Genomic DNA, 20670 nt, shown 5'->3' on the forward strand with positions numbered 1-20670 from the left:
CTGATTTACAATGAGCACATATTTAACTTAGTGCCCACTGCCACTTCCAGGTCCTTTCTCAGTCCATAGTGGTGTGGGGTTATTTAACCCAAGGTGCAACACTTTCCATTTTTCCTTGCTGAGATTCATGTGGCTTCTGTTGGTGCAGCTGTCAAGGTTTCTTATGGTCCATCTGCGAAGTGACACGCACTGGCTTTAAGCCCACCAGTGGGTTTAAAAATGAGATTGTCCTATATTCCACATGGCTCTCATGGAATGTTTGCAATACTGTTTCGGAAATAGGAAACATTCCTGCTTCCATAAAAGAAATGAAATGAGCAGGAATGAGACCAATATTATTTTTCAAAGATGGATAGTAAGTGATAGGGCAGAGTTGTTCAGATATGAGCTGTCACATTAAAATGAACTCCAGGGCTGTGTGACCATTAACAAAGATGTGTAACTTAGGCACTGGGGCTGGTGTTTAGCCCAGAGAGCAGTAGACCATTGGAATATTTTTTTGAAGGGGAGCCGTGAAGAGCAAAGATGGTTTTTACCAGGATGGAACTGGTATGTTCATGGATGGAGTTAAGTTACATGCTTGCCTAGAAAACACTATGCTGGACATAGGGACCCAGGAGGTCATTTTGGCTCAGAAGGTCCCATCCAGTCCTGGATCCTGTGTTCCTTTTAGTAAAGAAGCTATTGAAATTTGCCATATATGAACCTTAAATGTTTTGTCTCACTTTTTCTTTTATTACTATGATTTTGATATATATTTTGCCCATGGCGAATGACAACCATAATATTTTTGTCTTCCTTATGTTTTCCTACATTATTTATCTTTCTGTAACCAAGCTGAAAATTTATTTGTATGCAGGGATACAGAAATAGCTGTTATTGTGGAATATGTGTGTGGTAGGATTTCCTGTATTTAAGCATTTCTGAGTGTGTTTCTCAGGAATGCTGATAATTCATATTATTGTAATCTCTGTGGTGCTCTCTAGTCAAAGAGATCTGATGGATTTTGGTGCACAAGCCATTCAAATTTCTTCTGTGAGGCCACTTCACTCTTGTTATCCAGCAATTGTCCTCACTGACTGGTGATAAACTGATGGATAAGTGGAAGGGACAATTTTGAAAGATGGATTGGGAAGTTTGAGAAGGAGGATGTTCATCTGTTACACTGGGCTGGAAGATCTCACCCAAAATGTAAGGTAGCTGAGAAGCCTTGGATGAAGCTCTATGGTGTTTATGAAGTGTACTCAAAGGAGGGGAAAAGGCAGGGGTATAGGACTGAGCCGAGCAGGAGATGAGATCCAGGAATCCTTGCTTTGCAATAAGAGAGAATTGCTTTGCAATCACCTGCCATAGTGATCCCGGGGTGCTGCTTGTGGCAGGTAAAGACCTGGAGAGGAGTTTATTGATAAGGCTGTGCCTCTGTTAACTCACCACTGTCAGAGTTATAAATGGATATATCACATCCTGTACATAACCTTTCTAAATGGCCTTTTTGGCAGAAAAAGAAATCTAGCTGCCCAAATTAAAGATTCACACGTAAGAATACCAAGATCTTTGTTTAAGTTGCAAATGATTAAGGTTTGGTTTTTCTTTTGGTTGTGTATGAAAGTGCCAAGCTGTGTGACAACTAAGGAATGTGTATTTTTGTGTATAACAAATAAGGATAATGTATTTCTGTGTGTGTCGTTGGTGTTCTATTTGAGTAACGATAGTAGAAGGTTGTAATCCTGACTGAGCAGTTCTAGTCATGTAATTAACCTTGTATGTGATAAATGAGCAACATCATGTGTTCCTGAACAAGTTTAAAAAATGAATCATACTTTGTGCCTTTTATTCTTGGCTGTAATATTTGAGTAGCAACAGATAACTAAACAAAATGTACAAAATGATGAAACAATCATGTCTGAAGGTTAAAAGAGTAGAGATGTTAACTGCTCTGTTTTGATAGCAGTGACTTCTCAAATTTACCAAATCAAGTATGCTAATAATATTTTTTGGGGGGTTTCTTTCTAAAATATCTAGTTAGCTAGGAAAAGAGATTGATTGTATAGCTCTGAAATAGGAATTTTGGTAAAATGCAGAAACTAATATAATTTAAAAAAACATTGAAACAAATCTGATGTTGGAACTTCAATGATATGAGGTGGTGGTACAGTACCTTAAAATTTCTTCAAACATAATAGGGTATTTTAAAGAAATTCTGGTGATGTGGAAGGGAGAATAAGTCAATGTAAGCTTCCATATCAAGATTAAAAAGTTGCAAGACAGTATAAAATTAAACATTAAATAATTAAAACTTTTTGAGTAGTGCAAGTATGTACACCACTGCTTACCTTCCAAGGATATTTCCAGGGCTCTGTTCTACAGCGTTTTCTGGTTATAATGAATGCAGAGTCCTATTGACCTGGATGGGACTGTTTGCTTAAGCAAAGGTACAGTATATACATGTTTGCAGAAACAGCTTTCTTTTTCCTCTCACAGAATGTAAAAACAAGAAAATCTCATGCAATTATATAATTATAACCTTGTCAGTACAGTTGTCATTAAGTGTTATACAATTAAATCCTGTGTACCATGTACTATTTTCTTAGTCCTGATCAGTACCCACTTGTTGCAAATTGTAAACAGTAAAAAAGAGCTGTTACATTCATAGTCTTTCATTGTACTTTTTTTGTCTTCTACAGGAAAAAGTAGAATATGCCTTCCTGATAATTTTTACAGTTGAAACATTTTTGAAGATTATAGCATATGGATTATTATTACACCCCAATGCATATGTTAGAAATGGATGGAATTTACTGGATTTTGTAATAGTAATAGTAGGGTAAGTAACTTATCTTTCATTATACAAATAAAAGTTTTCTTTACAGGGAGGTGTAGATATAGGTCTGTTTGCCTGTGCTGGATTTCTGTTTCTTTGGAGTAAAAGAATGAACTGAGTGAAAAAAAATTTTAAAAGTCCTAAAAGTTTTCAGTGCTATCTGTGGCTATAGACTGCATTGAATTTACAGTAGAAATTCCCAGGGAATTCTGAGCCCTGCTGGAGATTTCTGCAGTTCAAGGTAAACTCCTGGTGTAGTTCCGTATGTTGATCTGTTAAGTGCTGTGCATTGTTATTTTGTTTATTTGTTTAACCCTTCACTGCCATTGTGTGGAGTTCATCTATTCCACAGAGACCTCTGGAGGACCCACATGTTCCAAAGTGGAGAAGAGTGGCTGGGGAGACAGAATTAACTGAGTGATTGCTTGATATTCCCAAAATCTGGGTAAAATTGGGTGCTGCACATCAGGCCCCAGATACAGATATTATTTTGACTTGCCTGGGGTAGAATGTATGATAAAAATGCCTTTTTTTCCTTTACCCCTGTGTACCTTGTTCTAGCAGGAAACCTTGGAGAGTTTGTTTTTTGCCCAGAGAAGGGACTGCTTGGGCCTTATGCAGGTTCTGAGCAGAGTCTCACACTTATGTTATGCATCTACTTATGATAAATAATTATTTTGTCAGCAACTCCATGTCAGTGGTTGTGCTACTTCATTAGATCCTAGCTTCAGCTATCTAGAGAATTAATCTTGAGATATATATTCACCAGTTTCCTAAATATTGTGGAGATTATGTTAAAAAACTGTTTAACCAGTACCGTAAATTTTGTTTGCTAAAAATATGAATTATCTAGAACATGGAGAACATTATCCATGTATAACTTTGTATGTTGTAGCAAACACAACCTTGGCTTGCAGTGTGCAATTCTAATTTAGTTTTCAAATTGAAACCAATCAAGGGTTGCCTGTAATTGAAAAGGCCCAGAAATTAGAGTGTGTGCTGCTTTTAGGTTGTCACTGCGTTAAGGAAAGTAAAGAGATGCTAAGTAAAGGAATAGGAATTTGTGGTAAAAGGCGTTGTTAAATTTGGTGGAGTACTATGAATATAAGAATGCCTGATTTGTAACTATTTGATTATGAGATACTAAATGTTACTGAGAAGGTTGTATTTGGGCCAGTCCCTTGGCATGCAGGCAGTTTTGGTCCAGGACTGAAATTTGTGTATAAATAGATCCTTCATCAGGTCGGGTCATTCTCAACAGATTGGCCCCTGTGCCTGAAGGGGAAGCTTGGTGAGCAGGTTGGAGACTGTCACACACGAGCTCTGTTCCCTTGCCAAGCAGGCACTTGAATAGACCTCTTCCCTTTTGTCAAGTGACCACAGAGTTACAGTAACCCTGGAGCAGTCTAATTAACATGACCTCTATCTTTGGCTGTGTCCTAAATACATGATAACTAAAAAATTTTCCACTAATTCCTAAAACACTCATTATTGGAGGCTAAATGTAGTTAGGTCAAATGCTCACTCTGGATTTGTTGAAATTATGAATAAAAAAGGACTATATCTTATCAAATGCCTAAAATATCACACTAAGATTAAGTCTGATTCAAACCCACAAGTTTGGAATATAAACTATTTTGCAGGTTGTCACCAGCCTTTAAGACAAGGTAGACCTTTTAGAACATGACATACTGACAAAACTGTGAACAATGTTTTTGTTCTTTCAGTAAGAACACAACCTACATGATTAAGCAAGCATGAGTCCCATTTATTTAATTAATACTTAAAATCCCAGTGAAAAATTGATTTTCATATATAACCCAAGGTGGATATGGAATCACTTCTGGACCTGATTCTATTTGACTAGCTTCAATGTAAAATTTCAATAGGTATTCCAATAGCTTTGGAAGAGCTGCCACAATGTCCTGTATTGAATGTCTTGAAATTTGCATTCTCAGCAGAAACTGTAGCAGTCCAAATGCATTAATCTTAATTATACCTAAAGAAATCTCTACAAGCAAAAGGGAAACACATATAGAAACATTTTTAAAATCAAAGCTTAATTAAACCTTTAAACTTTGGTAAACTCTAGAGGAATATGAGCGTAAATTTCAATAAAGATCAATAGTTTTATACCTTAATGGCTTTTTAGGAATGACATATGTCCTGGTTTCAGCTGGACAACATAAAATAACAGAGCTGTAGATACAGCTGTGAATGTGATGCTTTCTGCTCTTTGTCATTTCTCTCTGTAACCCGTCAGAGTATGAATTACTTTGAGTAGTCCACTTACCTGCATGGCCTCCCACCTAATTTCCATTGATTTCTGTGAAAAAATAAGGTCCCAGTAGAGAAAGCTTTCATAGCAGCTTCCTATGCCGTTTAATTTTCTGAATGTTGTATGAACTGTGACAGGCTGAAAGGTTCTCTGAATTCAGGACTTGATTTAGAAGCCTTTTTAATAATGTCTGTTTTCAGAGCATAAATAGTCACTCTTGAAATCATTGAGGTGGTTTGTTTTCCTGCAATTATGCTTCTGTTAAATTCTAGGCCTGGATCAGACCTGATATTCAGTGTCTGGATTTGGTATAACAGTATGTGGGCTGCTGATGTTCCTTGTAACATCTTTAGAGTCTTTGTGGCTGAGTTTTTCCCTGGAGCAGAACGAAGCAGTCCTAGGGATGGGTATTGACTGATATGGGTCAGCTGCTTACTGGGGGCAGGGTAAAGCCTTCAATAATCTAGTTTAGGCACCCCATTAAATAATATATGATTTCAAGCAACTATCCAGCGTGACAGAGTTCTTAACCAAAGTTGTGAAAACTTTTCATGACCAAACTAAAACCCTGCACATTTCCGGCATTCTTTACAAGTGTGGAACATTTCTCATGATTGCAAAACTCTATTAACTTGATAATCCTTCTGGGAGAAGTGTAGCTCTGCAACCATTGAACTACAGACTCTGTGCAAAGGATAACACAGTTTGTGTGGTCTAGTGAGAGTCTAGAAAACCATGTGTCTGAAATGGAGCTCCAAACTAAAATAAACCTAAGATTAATTTGTATTTCAAGAACATGCATCACTTTAAATTGCTGCTAAGAGTGGGAAAGCAAAATAAAAGTCTATAATAGTGAGAATTATTCTAATGAATGACTAATTCATTTCTGCAGGGAAAAAATACAATATAATAAATGAGCCATCTGGGAATATATTTTTCCTCAGAGGTATTATGTGTAAGAAACAAATCTTTTTGGTGTTATTAAATGGTGAACGTTAATTGTTTTTAAAATATTCAGTTTCTGCTGACTGTATATAGAATATTATACTGCTGTGCCACTTGGAGTTCATGTATTCCACCAAAATTAAACCAGATGGTTTTAGTTATTATCTATTTCTTCTTCTAAAGGGAAGATTAATTCTCCAAATGTTAAAGTTAAAATGTTTGAACAAAAGTGGCAAAGTAGCTTCATTTATTTAAAAATAGCAAACTGTGTATATAAGCTGAATGCTGAATTTTTTGCTACTGTGTGATCCTCATTCTCTAGAGGGATTATAAAGTCTTGCACTTCATAGCTCTTTCTGTCATGATTTAATGTGTAAATATACCTCTCAATTTGACATCTGAACAGCTTTTCAGAATGATCTGCAGTTCAACTAATTTCCAAAGCAACATGTTTGACTGCGTGGTAAATGGATAGTGATGACCTTTCCTTTCATCTCCTTTTCCAGATTATTTAGTGTAATATTGGAACAATTAACCAAAGAAACAGACGGTGGCAGCCACTCGGGTGGCAAACCTGGTGGCTTTGATGTCAAAGCCCTAAGAGCCTTTCGTGTATTGCGACCTCTCCGGCTTGTATCAGGAGTGCCCAGTAAGCTCTGCTCTCTTTATTTCCATTGCAATGAGGAAAGTAACTGCTCTGATTATTTAACTGTCTTCTTCCAGACACTACAGAAGTGAAATGGGATAAAGCTGAGATTTTTATCTGGCTACATATATAAAGTGAATTTCAAGATGAATGATATCCTATTTCAAGCTGAACAAGGGATTGTGAATTCAGTCAACGTATGATCATCTTATACAGTTCAATAAGCAGACAGGGGAATACACTTCCTTTTTAGGAGCTTTATGTAAAAGTAAATTACATGTTAAAATGCAAATAAACCAGAAAATAAAATTCAACTTTTTTTTTTTTTTTTTTATTCTAAAGGTCTGCATTTGAAAGTGTAGGTGGTCCTAAAATAGTTTATATGTTGGTCAGTTGTATGCCAGAGCACGTTCCACATTTCATGTTTCCTGCTCCCTCCAATGCACATGAATGCCTTCTGTTTATCACAGCAGAGCTAACAGATAAATTGGGAAACTTAAAAAGTAGAACAATATTGTTTGAGGAAAGCAATTGTATTTTATGATATTTCCTGTTTTCTTTTAATGCTTTATTAATTATTGAAGGTTTTTGGGCTATATGAGGTTCACAGCTTACAGTTCAGCTCCTTCCAGGGCATTCAAAGGAAGAAAGCTAATTCTGTGTTTATTGTATTGTGGACTATTACATGGAAATGATTGATTTTTGGCAAAAGGACTTCAGTGAGTACAGAACAGTCCTATGAAATGTCAGAGAGAAGGTCTATCAAGTTATAAAAGAGGCATGTTTTATTCTCATTGGTACTGTGGATTCACTCATTCAAGCTGGATAAATATTTAATTGAAAAAAAGAAAATAGAGCAGTTTTGAAAGGGATAAATGATGGAAGAATAAGTGTATTCAGAATACAAATGTGTTTTCCCAGTTAACTATACTTTTCTCCCAGAGCAAAAAGACAGTTCTACAATTGGCTGAGTATAGATTTTCTCAGAACTTGCCACAAAGTTTTTGTTTTAGCACAGAACTTCTTAAAGGTTATATAAAATGACCTACAGGCACACTCTGACTACATGCTCTTTCTTTATAAAAGGACCCACAGACTCTTGTGACACGTTTCAAGCAATGACTTGTATGATATAACCTTTATTAACAGAGGAACTAATTAATACTACATGAACATTTTGTTGTTCTGGGCAGTAGATGCTTTAAAAAAACCTGGTTATCTCTGCATGTCTGTATCATTAAGTTCTAATAATATGTAATTATATAAAATCTGATAGAGCAAGACATAGAAATATGGTTCATATCTTATATCCTGCTTTTTTTTTTTTTTTTTTTTTTTTAGGTTTACAAGTTGTCCTGAACTCCATTATAAAAGCCATGGTCCCCCTCCTCCATATTGCCCTTTTGGTATTGTTTGTAATCATAATCTATGCTATTATAGGATTGGAACTTTTTATTGGAAAAATGCACAAATCTTGTTTTCTTATTGATTCAGGTAAGTCATTAAACTGTTGATTAAAATAAGGGTTTGATGATGTTTTCTTTCAAATCTGTGGGATTTCAGTTTGAAATAGAAGTAGGAGCCAAAGCATTGAAGCTGTTGGAAGCCCAGTTTATGCTGGTTCATAATTTTAGGTACAGTGCATTAAGTGGAAAAAAAAAATCCAATACCAAAGTCACAAAAAAATCAAACTAGTTAGAGACTAGGCCATGCTCTGAATAGGTTTTCATTTCTGATATGTGTAGTTGAAGTATCAGTCGTGAAGAAAATAAGGGTGACTACCTACATGGAACAAATCCAGATTGTGGTAAGGAGTTCTGTTCTGAAATGAGTGAAGAAGGAAAACAATGTTCTTCCATCCAGGTGAAATAGTGAAATGGAAGTGTGTGTTGTGGGAGAACTTTGAAGTAGTGAAACCTGGTGGCTAAAGATGCTTTTCTATTAGCTAAGTAATGAAGATGACTCTGTGTAGGATTTAGATCCATTTCCCTGAGGGGTCCATGTGTTGGTGTGAAGTGCCATGAATTGAAGTAGCAGCAGCGAAGAGGAAAGAAAAAATCAGCATGAGGAGCTTCTAAGAAATGATGTGTTATTACATTATGCTTCTTTCCACTGCTTAATTACTCAAGCTCTTCTATACATTATTTTGATTAACCTATTTTGAGGTTGTAAGGCCCAGGTCTTGAGAGGCTAAAAGCTCTGAAGCTCTCATGTATTGCCTTTCTCAGCTTGTAATCTGGATTTATTTCACAAAAGCGTTGATATTTCTTCATGTAAAGGGTTAACTCATGAAAGCCTGAGAACTCAGAGTTCGGATTTTTTGGTCATTTTCCAGATATACTAGTTGAAGAAGATCCAGCACCTTGTGCATTCTCAGGGAATGGCCGTCAGTGTGTCATGAATGGCACTGAATGTAAGGGTGGATGGGTTGGACCAAACGGAGGCATAACCAACTTTGATAACTTTGCATTTGCAATGCTGACTGTGTTCCAGTGTATAACCATGGAAGGATGGACTGATGTGTTGTACTGGGTAAGTTCATAAATCACCAAGCTTTCTTTGCTTTTAAACAAGCTTCTCTGTTCAAGTGGGGATTGAGCTGTTTCATTATATCATCAGCAGGAAATCTTGGTGAGTTTTGCAGGAGATGAGCTCAGCTGTGTACTTGTTTCAGTCACAGCCTGTTACTGGACTCCTCAGGCTAAAAGGACATTTTAGAAACAAATTTATTCATTGCTTATTTGAGGGTTTTTTTGCCTATTCCATTTGGATAAATGTAAAGCTACATTTATGTCCTTTGGACTAGCATTTTTTTGTGTGAGCCTACAGATATTAAGTCTGTCTTCATTGATTAGGTTTAAGAGCTCTCTTTTTGCAGTATTTGTGCAGATTTTTCCACAATTTTAACATAAATTAGAACAAAGCAAGCTCTCAACTGACATTGCTTGCCATGGGGACTGAAAATCATGTTAACCATTCAGAAACTGCAAATTACAGGAGCTGTGGTCCTGACACCGTCTCCATGGAAGCAGCAAAAGGTGTTCAAAAACCTGTGTAAATCCTCACCTTTAAATGCTCCTTTGGTTCAAGGTATGGTACTTCCAGAGTCTTGCAACATCAACAGTCAGCTGGACACAGACTGGGAAACTGAAAGTGGAGGAAAATGAACACACAGATTTTTAAAAGAAACACTTTAAAGGAGTCACCTAAAAACACAGATAGACATTTCTCTGCTTAACCTTATTCCACTCTAAGGGACATGACACTGTTTTGTGAATCTTGGAGTATCTCAATATCTGATGTGAGTGATTTGTCCAAGGCCATTCAAGAAGTCTGTGACAGAACCTCCCATAGGTGCTGAACATCAATGACAATATTCTGTACTACTTGCTACTCGGCAGTAAGTCTTTGCAGCTATTAAGACCTTACAAAAAACATAATTCTAACAGTTCAAATGTTAGAAAATATGTATGGAAGAAGAAAAGTGATTACTAGTAAAGATCACTGTTAAAAAGGGATGAGTTATCTCAAGGAGTATCTTAGTGGAACTTTAGGTTTTGTTGCTCACATCGTGAGTTTGTTCAAGTTTGTTTGGCTAAGTGGGATTATTTACTAACAGTGCATCTGTTGTGGAGTACTGGATGCATTTCAGAATGTAGTGCTACCCAGTGAATGACCACATGATTTTATGTGGTCATTTGTTGCAAATCAAGGTGAAATGAACTGTTGCTAAAACATATAACACCAGAGTGTAGTCTCAGATAAAATCTGCAATACTGAAGTATAGACTATGGAGACATTTTTAAGAGAATATTACTGTTAAAGATAATTAAGATGGTAAAATGGCATTCTTTTAGGATTGAAAGACCAAAAATAGGGTACTGTGAATATCTGCTTTCACTGTCTGTTATCAGTCACAAAACTGGCTAGAAACATACAAACCTTCAACACTAATGAGTAACAATTATGTACAGCTACTTATAGGCTATTGCATGATTTCCCATTGTAAAGGTTTGTCAGTTCCTTGGGATTTGCACTAAAACTCTCCCTAATTTTCTAGGAGACTGTAAATGTAGAATTAGTATGTGCTTTATGGTTTGTGTTCATGGTGATGGCAATTATTTAAATTCTTCCTGAAAGGGAAGGTGTGCCATAGTTATCTAGAAAAAACAAAACATTTAACATCTTTTGGGGTTAAAGTATACCCACATTTGAGGAGCTGATAATTCCTCCAACTTTTTTCAAAGAAATTTAATATAAAAGCTTTGGAGAGCTGCTATGTTTAGAATACAATTGTTACAAAACATACAGGAACAACTTGAGTGGCTCAGAATTAAACATTTTTTCCCCTGGGATTTGATGACCTAATTAATCTGCTGCCCTTTAGAAACCTTTGCAGTTGCCACTGACAGCAGAAAAAATTAAAATAATTAAAATAGGATGTTGAATCTTTTCATGATCAGACAAAATGAAAAGTGTAAGAAAATTATAAACAATTGAAAGCTATGTGAGTTGTTTGTACTTATTTGTCTATAAGGAGTTTCCAATGTAGAATGTATTTACAGGAACACAGGTATCATTTTTCGTTTTGTTACAAATGATACTGGAATTATTAACAGTGAAACAAATACTTATTGATCTAGTGAAATATCAAAATCAGATATTCAGGTGGGTTTGGAATCTATCTTAACTGATGCTTATATAATTAAATTATAGATTCAGATTCTTTCTATGTATAGACCAAAAAGTTGCCCATTGTCAGGCTGAAATTACTTGCTGAGGACAAGAGGAATGACAACTTATATGTTTAATTTTATCACTGGATCAAGCTGAGGTAGATTTAGCTAAAAATTGGAAAAGATTTCATTTCATTTGAAAATTGTAAAATCTTTAGGGAGATACCAAATTGTAATAAAAGAATGTTCAAAGAATCTGAGGAAGCCTTTTTAGCTCGATGTGCATGGGGTTTGTGGGTTGCTTTTTACTTAGAACTCTGTTAATAATACACAGACTGAATGAGTTTTATACAAAACAAATGAAACCAAACCCACAAATATTAGAAACTGCACAGAATTCTCATTTTTCATTTGGTCACTGTGTGAACAATGAAATAAACTTATGTAGGCTTCTCTTGCTAGCAGGTGTAATGTGAGTGGGTGAAATCTGTGCAATATTTTTCATCGTGTTAAATGACATTCTGTCAGCAAGGATGACTGCTGAAAATGACAGCTTCCAAAAGCACTCACTGGCACAGCTCCTTATTACCTGGTTAACGACAGTAAACTTGCTTTAAAAGTTCTCTAAGTACCAAAAATGAATTTTCTCTTATGCATATCTATTGTAAGTTGAGGCCTCGATTCTGCTGCTGCTGGGCACCCTTCAGATCGTGGTGACTTACGTGGGCATCCTGCTGCTCACCAGTTTGCATCCCAATCCCATATGTCCTACTGTGTTTTAGTGTCTTCCCCTGGCCTCTTTTCTCTAACTTACTCTTAACTCACTGGATAGCAGGCATGATGTGGTTTATCCACAAAAGATATGGCTCCTTAGTGCCAAAGGTTCAAATTTAGAGGTTAAGGGGTGTTCTCCTTGTTTTCAGCAGCCAGTGCACCAGGTGTGCTCCCAAGTTGTATGTTTGTGTCTGCACTTCTGTATGTTTTCCATCTATGTTGGGACTGTGTTTATTCCCAGTCATGGTCCTTTCTGTTTGCTCTGGAGCCCTAACTGGAGGCTCATCCTTTTCATTTTGGATCCTGGTGCAGTCCCTGTTATCAGCCAAGTGGCAGCCCTCTGTGTGCCCAAGTTTTTAGTGCTCTGGCTCACATTCTAAAGCTGAGAGCATAGTACTCTCTACCTCATTTCCAATTTATGCTAGCAAGCTCTCAGGAATTGCAGAACTTCAATCTGCATTTGCATATCTGGCTCCAGATTTTTCCCATGTCTTTGAAACATCTCGATGTATAATCTATTAATGGCAAACACGTATTTTGTAAATTGCTTTTTATTTTTAGCTGCTTTGCTTGATACATGGGAACACAGATAATGAGCAGTGATACTTGCCAGAAAAACCCCCAATTTTCCCATGAGCACCAAAATTATCACATTTAGTTCTTGTTTTCACCATAGTGAAGTTATCTTGAGTTACTACACTTGAATAATCCAACTGTAGCTGGAATGAGAGATGGTCAGGGCCTCTGAGAAACAAAGTTCCTAATGGGATGGGTTGCCAGCACAGTTGCTTCAAAGATGGGACAAATGTATTAGTGGCTACTGGTTTTTACTAGGTCAATTTTAGGGACAGATGCTGCATTACTAACTCAAATTTTAAAGCTCCCAGTTCTCTAATACCTGTCTAGCACTGTTCAGATTGATCTGGAGACTGCTCAGATTGAAGCACTCGAGCTAAAATTGCTGAATAATGATACACTGATGTCTTACATGGTTTTGCCTATTAATACACCTACTGATATGTTAACAAGATATTCTCTAAAGGATTCTTGCTTAAAATACTCAGTTCATTACTTGAAAAGTCTAGGCAATCTAAAATATACCTAAAACTCATATAAGGTTTAAGGCAAGGGATGTCAGTTTTTTTCAAAATATACCCTTTACTGATATGTCAGCTTTTACAAAATGGTACTACTTTTTGCTAATAACATATATTATCATGAAAGAAATACTTCATTCATTGTTCCTCTGCTTTTATAACTAAAAAGGCTGCATTTAGGAACCTGTTTCCTGTTTTAGAAATTGAGCTTTATATCCCCCAATATACTCCTTGAAGCATCTAAATCATCTCCAAATAATCCATCATTTCTGTAATACAGACTGTTTAGGCTGCACTGCACTCCTGTGTATGTCTACATGCACTTTTGCATAAGTGTCTGCACAGCCAGTGCATTAATGTCAGTCAGATCAGGTCAGGAGCTCAGTCTCTACTCCTGACACTTTTTAGAATTCTCCTATTCAAGCATCTTAAGGACAGACTCAGACACAGTGTACTTCAAACCAGCTGATGTGCAACCAAAGATATTTCATAAACAGAAGCAAATGTTTTACAAATACATATTACACAAGAAAACCCCTTGGCTCATGCACAAAATGTATTATTAGGCTATAAACAAAAAACTGCAAAACATGTTTGAAGTATTATCAAAACCATCATCAGAGTGCTGACAAGGAGTTTCCTGAAAATACCTTTCCAAAAATGTGACCAAGAGTCAAATGAGCAATAATACTCTAGAACTTTGAATGATTTAATAAGCTAGTGGGAATCAACTGCTTAGGGTGATTTAACCATGTTAGTCCTGTTCCCCCTGCAAAAAGGGAAGGCATGTTCCTGCATCCAAACAATACTTGTCAGCAATGAATTTCAGCTTATTGTCTGCGAGCAGTCAAAGAATGCTTCACAGCTTTTTTCCATTTGTAAATCAGTTGCAAATACTTAGCAATGTTAAAAACTGTGAGGAAACATGCCTGAAAAATCTTAGAAAATACTTATTTCTGCTTTTTTCTCTTATGTACCTAAGGAAAGCTTAATGCTGTTCTGCTAGCATTGCTCAGCACCACTCACAGGTCATCTGAGGGAGGCTCTTGAGTGAAACAAGTCAGCTCATCCCCAAAGGCATTGTTGTGCTGCATGCACAGAGCTCCCAGCCTTCCATGACTACATAGGCAGAAAGTTAACACATGATGTACAGCTGGAGAAAGAGTGATAGAAATATTGGATGACAGCATTAATATACTGCATAAATCTCCCTAAAGAGCCAGGGACTGCAGGCAGAATTTTTTCCATCTGAATGTTAACTACTTGAATCTGGTTTCATGTTAAAATCAAGATTAAGCCCCCCACCTTTTAGGTAATGATTTGGACTAATTACCTTTTTATGTTCTCTAGTTGTTAAAAGCCCTGAGTCATCCAGTTTTGTAATGCAAAGAGACAGGACTTAATTTCAGAAAGAGAAAAAAGGGACTGATCAAATTCAGACAGAGGCAAACAGCTACCCAGCCAAGGAATATACAGATCAAAAGTTTGAATTATGATCAAAAAGGATGTGATTTATATATATAAATATACATAATTTAACAATATATGATATAGTAGAATTTTTTTCCAATTAGCCTCTTAACACAAAGAGCCCACCTGAGGAGGAATTTAAAGTAACTCAGAGGGAAATATCTTTCCCATGAGGTGAATTTGATTGACTTTGACAAGATATCTGGTATCTCAGCCTCAGCTGACTGCTGACCTGTACTGCAGTCAAAGTGTGGAACTAATTTCTTGTCACAGATTATTTCAAACTTATTATTTCTCCCCAGAAATTTTAAATAAAACTGGGTAGAAGCTGGATTGGAAATAGAGGCTAAACTTGGGGTTGTGCTAAGAACTCCACTAGTCTATCAGCTAAACTTTCTTCCAAAAACTTTGCCATAAGAAGCAAACAATTATTTTATAACATTCCTAGTTCCCAATCTGTCCCAGGATAACAATTTAGTAGATAAATTTAGATCTTCCTTACTACTGGGGCTTTGCTTGTTGTTGCTACGTAAACTAAGGTAGCAATTTTACATCATCTCTCTGAATAGTAAATGCATTGTACTTGTATTTTTTTGTATCCAGTATGTGGGAAATATTAAATACATCCAATTGTTGTATAATGTACATATATAGATGGAATAGCAGATTCAAAAAGAAAAAAAGTGTTTAGTACAGAACATCTGTGTGGATACTATAACTTTTCATTTTCATACATGGTAGCTAACTATTTAAAAAATAAACACATTTTTCATCACATTACTTACTTAATAGTTTTTTGAGCCCTTAGATTTAACAAACCAAATCTATGTGTAGGTTTTATAAATTTTTGTGAAATTAGTTTGGGCAATATAGATAAATAGTTACAAGCACTAACCAATCGTAAATCTGAAATTAACATGGTCCTATCTTGGATTTTGTTATATCTGGAGTACAGATTTTATTAAAACTGGTAGTGCTCAATAGCAAACCTTCTCTGGGTTACTGTTTTGCAGAGGTAGTACTCTTCATTTTGTCATGGTTCTGTCCATCTGCTCTGCAGATTCAAGCAGTGATGGACAGCTATCTGAAAAAGATAACACAATTTCTTCGCAGTCACGTTTGACATCTTGGCTTTCCTTGGAACCATTACTTGATTTCTGCCCAGCCCCTCCTCCCAGTAAGACAGTAAGCTGATTAATGGAATGCCACTAACAGGAATTAGCTAAAATAGTATTAGATACAACACAGTGTCTGAATGCAAAAGAAAGACCTGCATCTAAACTCATTTCCAAGCAATCATAGTAAAAATTTATAAACAATCATGTTTTGAAGATTAAATGCTTTATGAGAGTACCAAAATTTTATGCCTCATTTGTGAAGTGTGGCTAAAACCAACAGAAGGGAGAAAATCTGTTCACATTGATCGAAGCAAATTCATTAAGCTGAAGCAGCGTCTTCCAAGCAGAGGTTTAACGTGAGAGGATCACTTTTATGTGATCCTGTACGTGTGTCCTGTATGCAATTGTACAGTCCAGCTTACATAACAGAAGACAGAGACCAAATTTAAGAGATGATTAAGCAATTTTGAGGCTCTCTAGGTACTGTGACAATTTTACGCTTCTCGATGGAATCTCTTTCTCTTTAGGCCTACCTTGATGCGTGAGCCGTGGAATTCTCATTTTTCCAGTTGTTGCTGAGCTGAAATGCTTAACAAAGAGTGATCTTGGGGCACACCCCACCAGTGCATCTCCATTCTGTGTCAGAAGCACAGTAAATCTGCATCTATCCAACCAGGAGAGCATCAGGGAAATCTGTGCTTTGACTCCAGAACATCGAATATAAAATTCTATGCTTTTATAAACCAACCTAGAGGCTGCTGTGCTTCAAGCATAGCCTCTTTTAAGTCAGCTTTAAGTTAACTCCACTTCAGCCAATAATATTTCAGGACAAAACCTTTGAAGCCAGGCAGCTTTGAAAAGCTCTCTGGTGTGCTCTGCACTGAGTAGAATAAATAGCCTGGTCTGGGGTTTTGTGAAACTCCCTTGCATGCTTCCAAGAATGCAGGGTTAGTCCCACTTCACAAAATACTAATGTATGAAGGATTTTTACACCCATCAAGAGACTGAGTTTGTCAGTCTGCACAATTTTTAAGATGATGAGGCAGATTATAGGTAGAACTAAGTAAACCCACCAGTTGTGTGTCTGTTGGAATGTTATGAAAAGAAGAAGGTAAAATTAAACCTAAGGAAGCTAAGAAACTTAAGAGGGTTTTAAACGTTGTGGAAAATCAAAATAGGTTAATGCATCAGCCCATTGTATCTGTAATGGTACAAATGCAGAATTAGAGGTTTTGTTTTATCATTAACCCCGGGTAGAGCTTATGTTAATTACAAATTGAGTTTGCAACAGTTTTCAGTAAATGAATACCAGTACAGAAAAGTAAGACCTTCATTTGTGTGCAATTGCATGTGAGGATTTTACTCACAATTACCACAGATAGGGATAAATGAGATTTTAATGATTTCTAATGGATGTTTTAGATTGAAGTTTGCCATCTGCTGCTGTGTAATACTAAGGGTTATATCTGCAGTAAACCTGACTTCTTCCCTGTTTCACTTCAGTCTTGGTCTCTGATCATTTATGCTGTGTTGTAATGATAGTTGACTCCTACTAAAGCACAGCTCACAAGATAATTCATCCACTTGAGGTGCCACTTGAGGCATTTCAGACTGTACCATGTTTGTCTGATCAGCTCAAGATAATTCTTCAAGACTGCAAACTCAACATATATGTGTAAACATAAAGACCCAGATAATTAATGTGTGGTACACGTCTACTACTAAGGGATTAGAAAAATACTTTGTCCTTCATATTGTTCCTTATCTCCTCTGCCCTCTGGTTGATGTGATGGACAAACTGCTGAGAACTGACATTCAGAAAGCGAGACTACATCTTTAAAAAGACAAAGGGCAGGAAGGATGGTGCTTGGCAGTGTCCTTGCCATAGGTGTTATGAAGGCTGAAAGCCTCATGGCCTCAAAAAGACAGAACAAGTCCATTGAGAGCCATTAAATATGACACCTCCTTTGGTACAGTGCACCCGAGACACAGGGCAGGGGATTCTTGCAAGACATTTTGCTGAGGATTTCAGATGTGAAATCTCCTTGAATTCCTGGTGTTGCTTCAGTGCATCTGGAATTTGTGACTTTAACTCCTTGTTCTGCACTTTGGGTGAGAAGTCAACATTAATCCCTTCAAGTGAATATATCTTGGTTTTGAGGATGGAGATTTTCTTGTTCTCATATTATTAGCCAAGCTCTGTCTCCATTTTTAATCAGAAAGCAAATCAATTCCTTTAATCTTTCTTTAATTGGAAGTTATGGAAAATGCCATTTGACATGCATGAAATGAGCAGCAAACTTTTCCAGAAGGAAAAGACTTCTTTTTATACTTTCATCTCTGGTATTAATGCAGTCTTAAATATTACTTCATGAATAGAAATGACAATGCATTACTTGATTAGAGTTTAATTGTATCTAGAATTAAATTATAAAGTTGTTGAGTAGTTTTTAGGAATTCAATCTTAGATTATTGCCAAGGTGTTCTACTAGGTTCAGGTGTTCCAGAGTTACGGAATTCTTTTGAAGTAGTTCAGCATCTGCCCAAACTGAAACGTTTCTTCTAGTATTGGTTAGCTGCAGTTGCCAATTTTTGCTTCATAAAGCATTAGTGAAGCAAATCTATAATATATAATTAGATAGATTAGCCTGAAACATTGGGCTTAAAATCCAACTCCGTAAGTGAGAATGAATTTTTTTATATGTTGCTAATTATAAAGTGAATGGAAATCACAGCTGCTCATACTAACAGAGCCTTTGTGACAGAGCATGAGAATTTCAGCTTTGCTCCTGGGTTAGAGTTAGCAGAATGCCTGGCTGCTTGAAAATGTTCTCTTTACGATCAAAAGCAGAGTGTGGAGTTGTATTGCAGTGACTCCCAGAGCTCTGTTTTTTGAGCTCTGCTCAAAGTAAAATTGTAAATATTAGTCTCTCAGGTTTTTCAAAATGATACATAGCAGAAAATGTTGGCACCAATACCGGAGGAATGTATGTCTTCACTCTGAACTCTGGTGACTTGCAACAACTGCCTGCTAACGGTATAGTTGCTAGATGCAAAATGCATTCAGATGTATTTGAAATTTAATTAAAATGTTTGCTCTGATCAGTTATTGCTAGAAAAAACACTTGGCCTTATGGTATGAGTCAGGTCTATGAAGCAAACTCAATTCTAAAGTAGTAAAATAATTATGAATAGACATTTAAACAAAAATTGAATAAATATTATTCTTAAAACATAAGGCCAGATGCCTACACTTGAAAGAAGATGCAAGGGGCAATCCACTGGGATGAGGGAGAAATTCAGTCTGGGCACTGGGATGTTCTACTCAGTGACTTTGATGCTTCATTGCTAAAACTTCTCAGACGTAGGGGACTTGCTTTGGCAGAATGGGTATGGATGATAAAATCTGAAACACCACAGCCACTGTCCTTAACAGAGCCCCCTGATGCACCAAGGATTGCTGAAAGCGTTGCCCTGGAGACTAAGTAGGTATAATGGCAGCACTGTGAAAGACTTGCCCATATGAATATTGCAGGACTGAACAATGAAAGCTTGGGATCTCTTGAAATTGAAGGAAATGATCCCAGTCTCACTGAATGGCTATAACCCTTTTCTATTTTAACTTCTCCAAAATACAGTTTTATTGGAAGAGGAAAAAAATCCAAATCAAAGATATATTTTCATGTTTTTCTTTTTTGAAGCAAGTGTAATTTTAAGTTACTTTTCAGTACCTCAGTTCAATTAAAAAAAACATTTTAAAAGATGATGCATAGATTCTTTTAAAAGGTGCATGAAGAAGCTGTGTAAACTAATCTGGTTTGTTTACTTTGCTAAGTATAAACTGATGTTATTACAGATTACCATTGAAGAGAAGTGCCTTTGGGCCTTAATCTGCAAAGACTTAATGCTTCTGTCTAACCCTCCAACAACCCCTCTTGCAGAAACTGAGGTTGATATTAATTAAGACAGAGGAAAAAACAAAAGAAGTAATTTTGAAAAATGTTTGTTCCCATGTTTAGTAGGTTTATTCCAACAGAGATGTCAGGGAGAGGTGTCAAACTTGACTGTCAATAGAGCTCAAAGCCTAATCAAAACTTTCAGATACAACAAACACAATGGCACTAACAGGAGAGAAAACAGATTTGCAACTAGATTGTTCTACAACACCATAAGTATTTTTATCATCTGCTGAATTTCCATGACTATAAAAAATTTTAAGAAGAATCTAATGCAAAAGCTGGAATAATTCCTCTTCAAGAAGAACCGTTTCCAAGAAGCTTCATGTCAGAACAATTTTTGTGACTTACCAAAATATCTTTTTGCACCTGTATCCTATACACAAACATTTCCCTGTTTAAAAATATCTGTTTTTCTGAATAGGCCTTTTTAGATCTCCATGGGTATGTTTCACAAGTCCATCCTTTGATAGGTATAATGAGCTAGCTGAGAATAGCAAGTGGAAGAGATCTTTATAGAAAATGTTTGAGTCTATAAAGAGTGTATTGAAAGCTCTGTTACTTCAACGTCGCTTTAAAAAAAAAAACCCACCAGCAACAACTTTTTAAATTTCATTTGGCTTTGATCTGGATATAATTTACGTTCAGAAGTTTTCCTGGGATGTTTCCATGTTTCCATTGTGTTTCTAAAATTGTGTTCATGCTTTTTACACAGATTCATTCTCATTTATTTCTTTTTGAATTGATTTAAGACGTCTGAGTGCATTTGACTGCTGTATTTCAGGAAAAATGGTGGGAATTCCATGTTACAAAAGCTCATACTGCTTGTACAGTTGAGATTCACATTGCTGTTTATTTTCTCAAATGATCATCCTAATATTTCAGTGTA

At 36.3% G+C, this 20670-nt stretch overlaps 1 protein-coding gene across 1 annotated transcript in view; it reads left to right on the forward strand.

Moving 5' to 3' along the window:
- CACNA1D (calcium voltage-gated channel subunit alpha1 D) overlaps positions 1-20670 on the forward strand; it is a gene marked incomplete at both ends in the record, with an annotated part of 169678 nt that overhangs the window by 59540 nt on the left and 89468 nt on the right. The window contains 4 exons of the mRNA XM_082289118.1: positions 2685-2824; positions 6551-6693; positions 8032-8184; positions 9026-9222. Of these exons, the coding sequence (XP_082145244.1) occupies positions 2685-2824; positions 6551-6693; positions 8032-8184; positions 9026-9222 (633 nt within the window). The remainder of the gene's footprint in view (positions 1-2684; positions 2825-6550; positions 6694-8031; positions 8185-9025; positions 9223-20670) is intronic.

The sequence above is a fragment of the Coloeus monedula genome (genome assembly GCF_965178545.1).
Source record: "Coloeus monedula genome assembly, chromosome: 11".
In the NCBI taxonomy this organism is placed as follows: domain Eukaryota; kingdom Metazoa; phylum Chordata; class Aves; order Passeriformes; family Corvidae; genus Coloeus; species Coloeus monedula.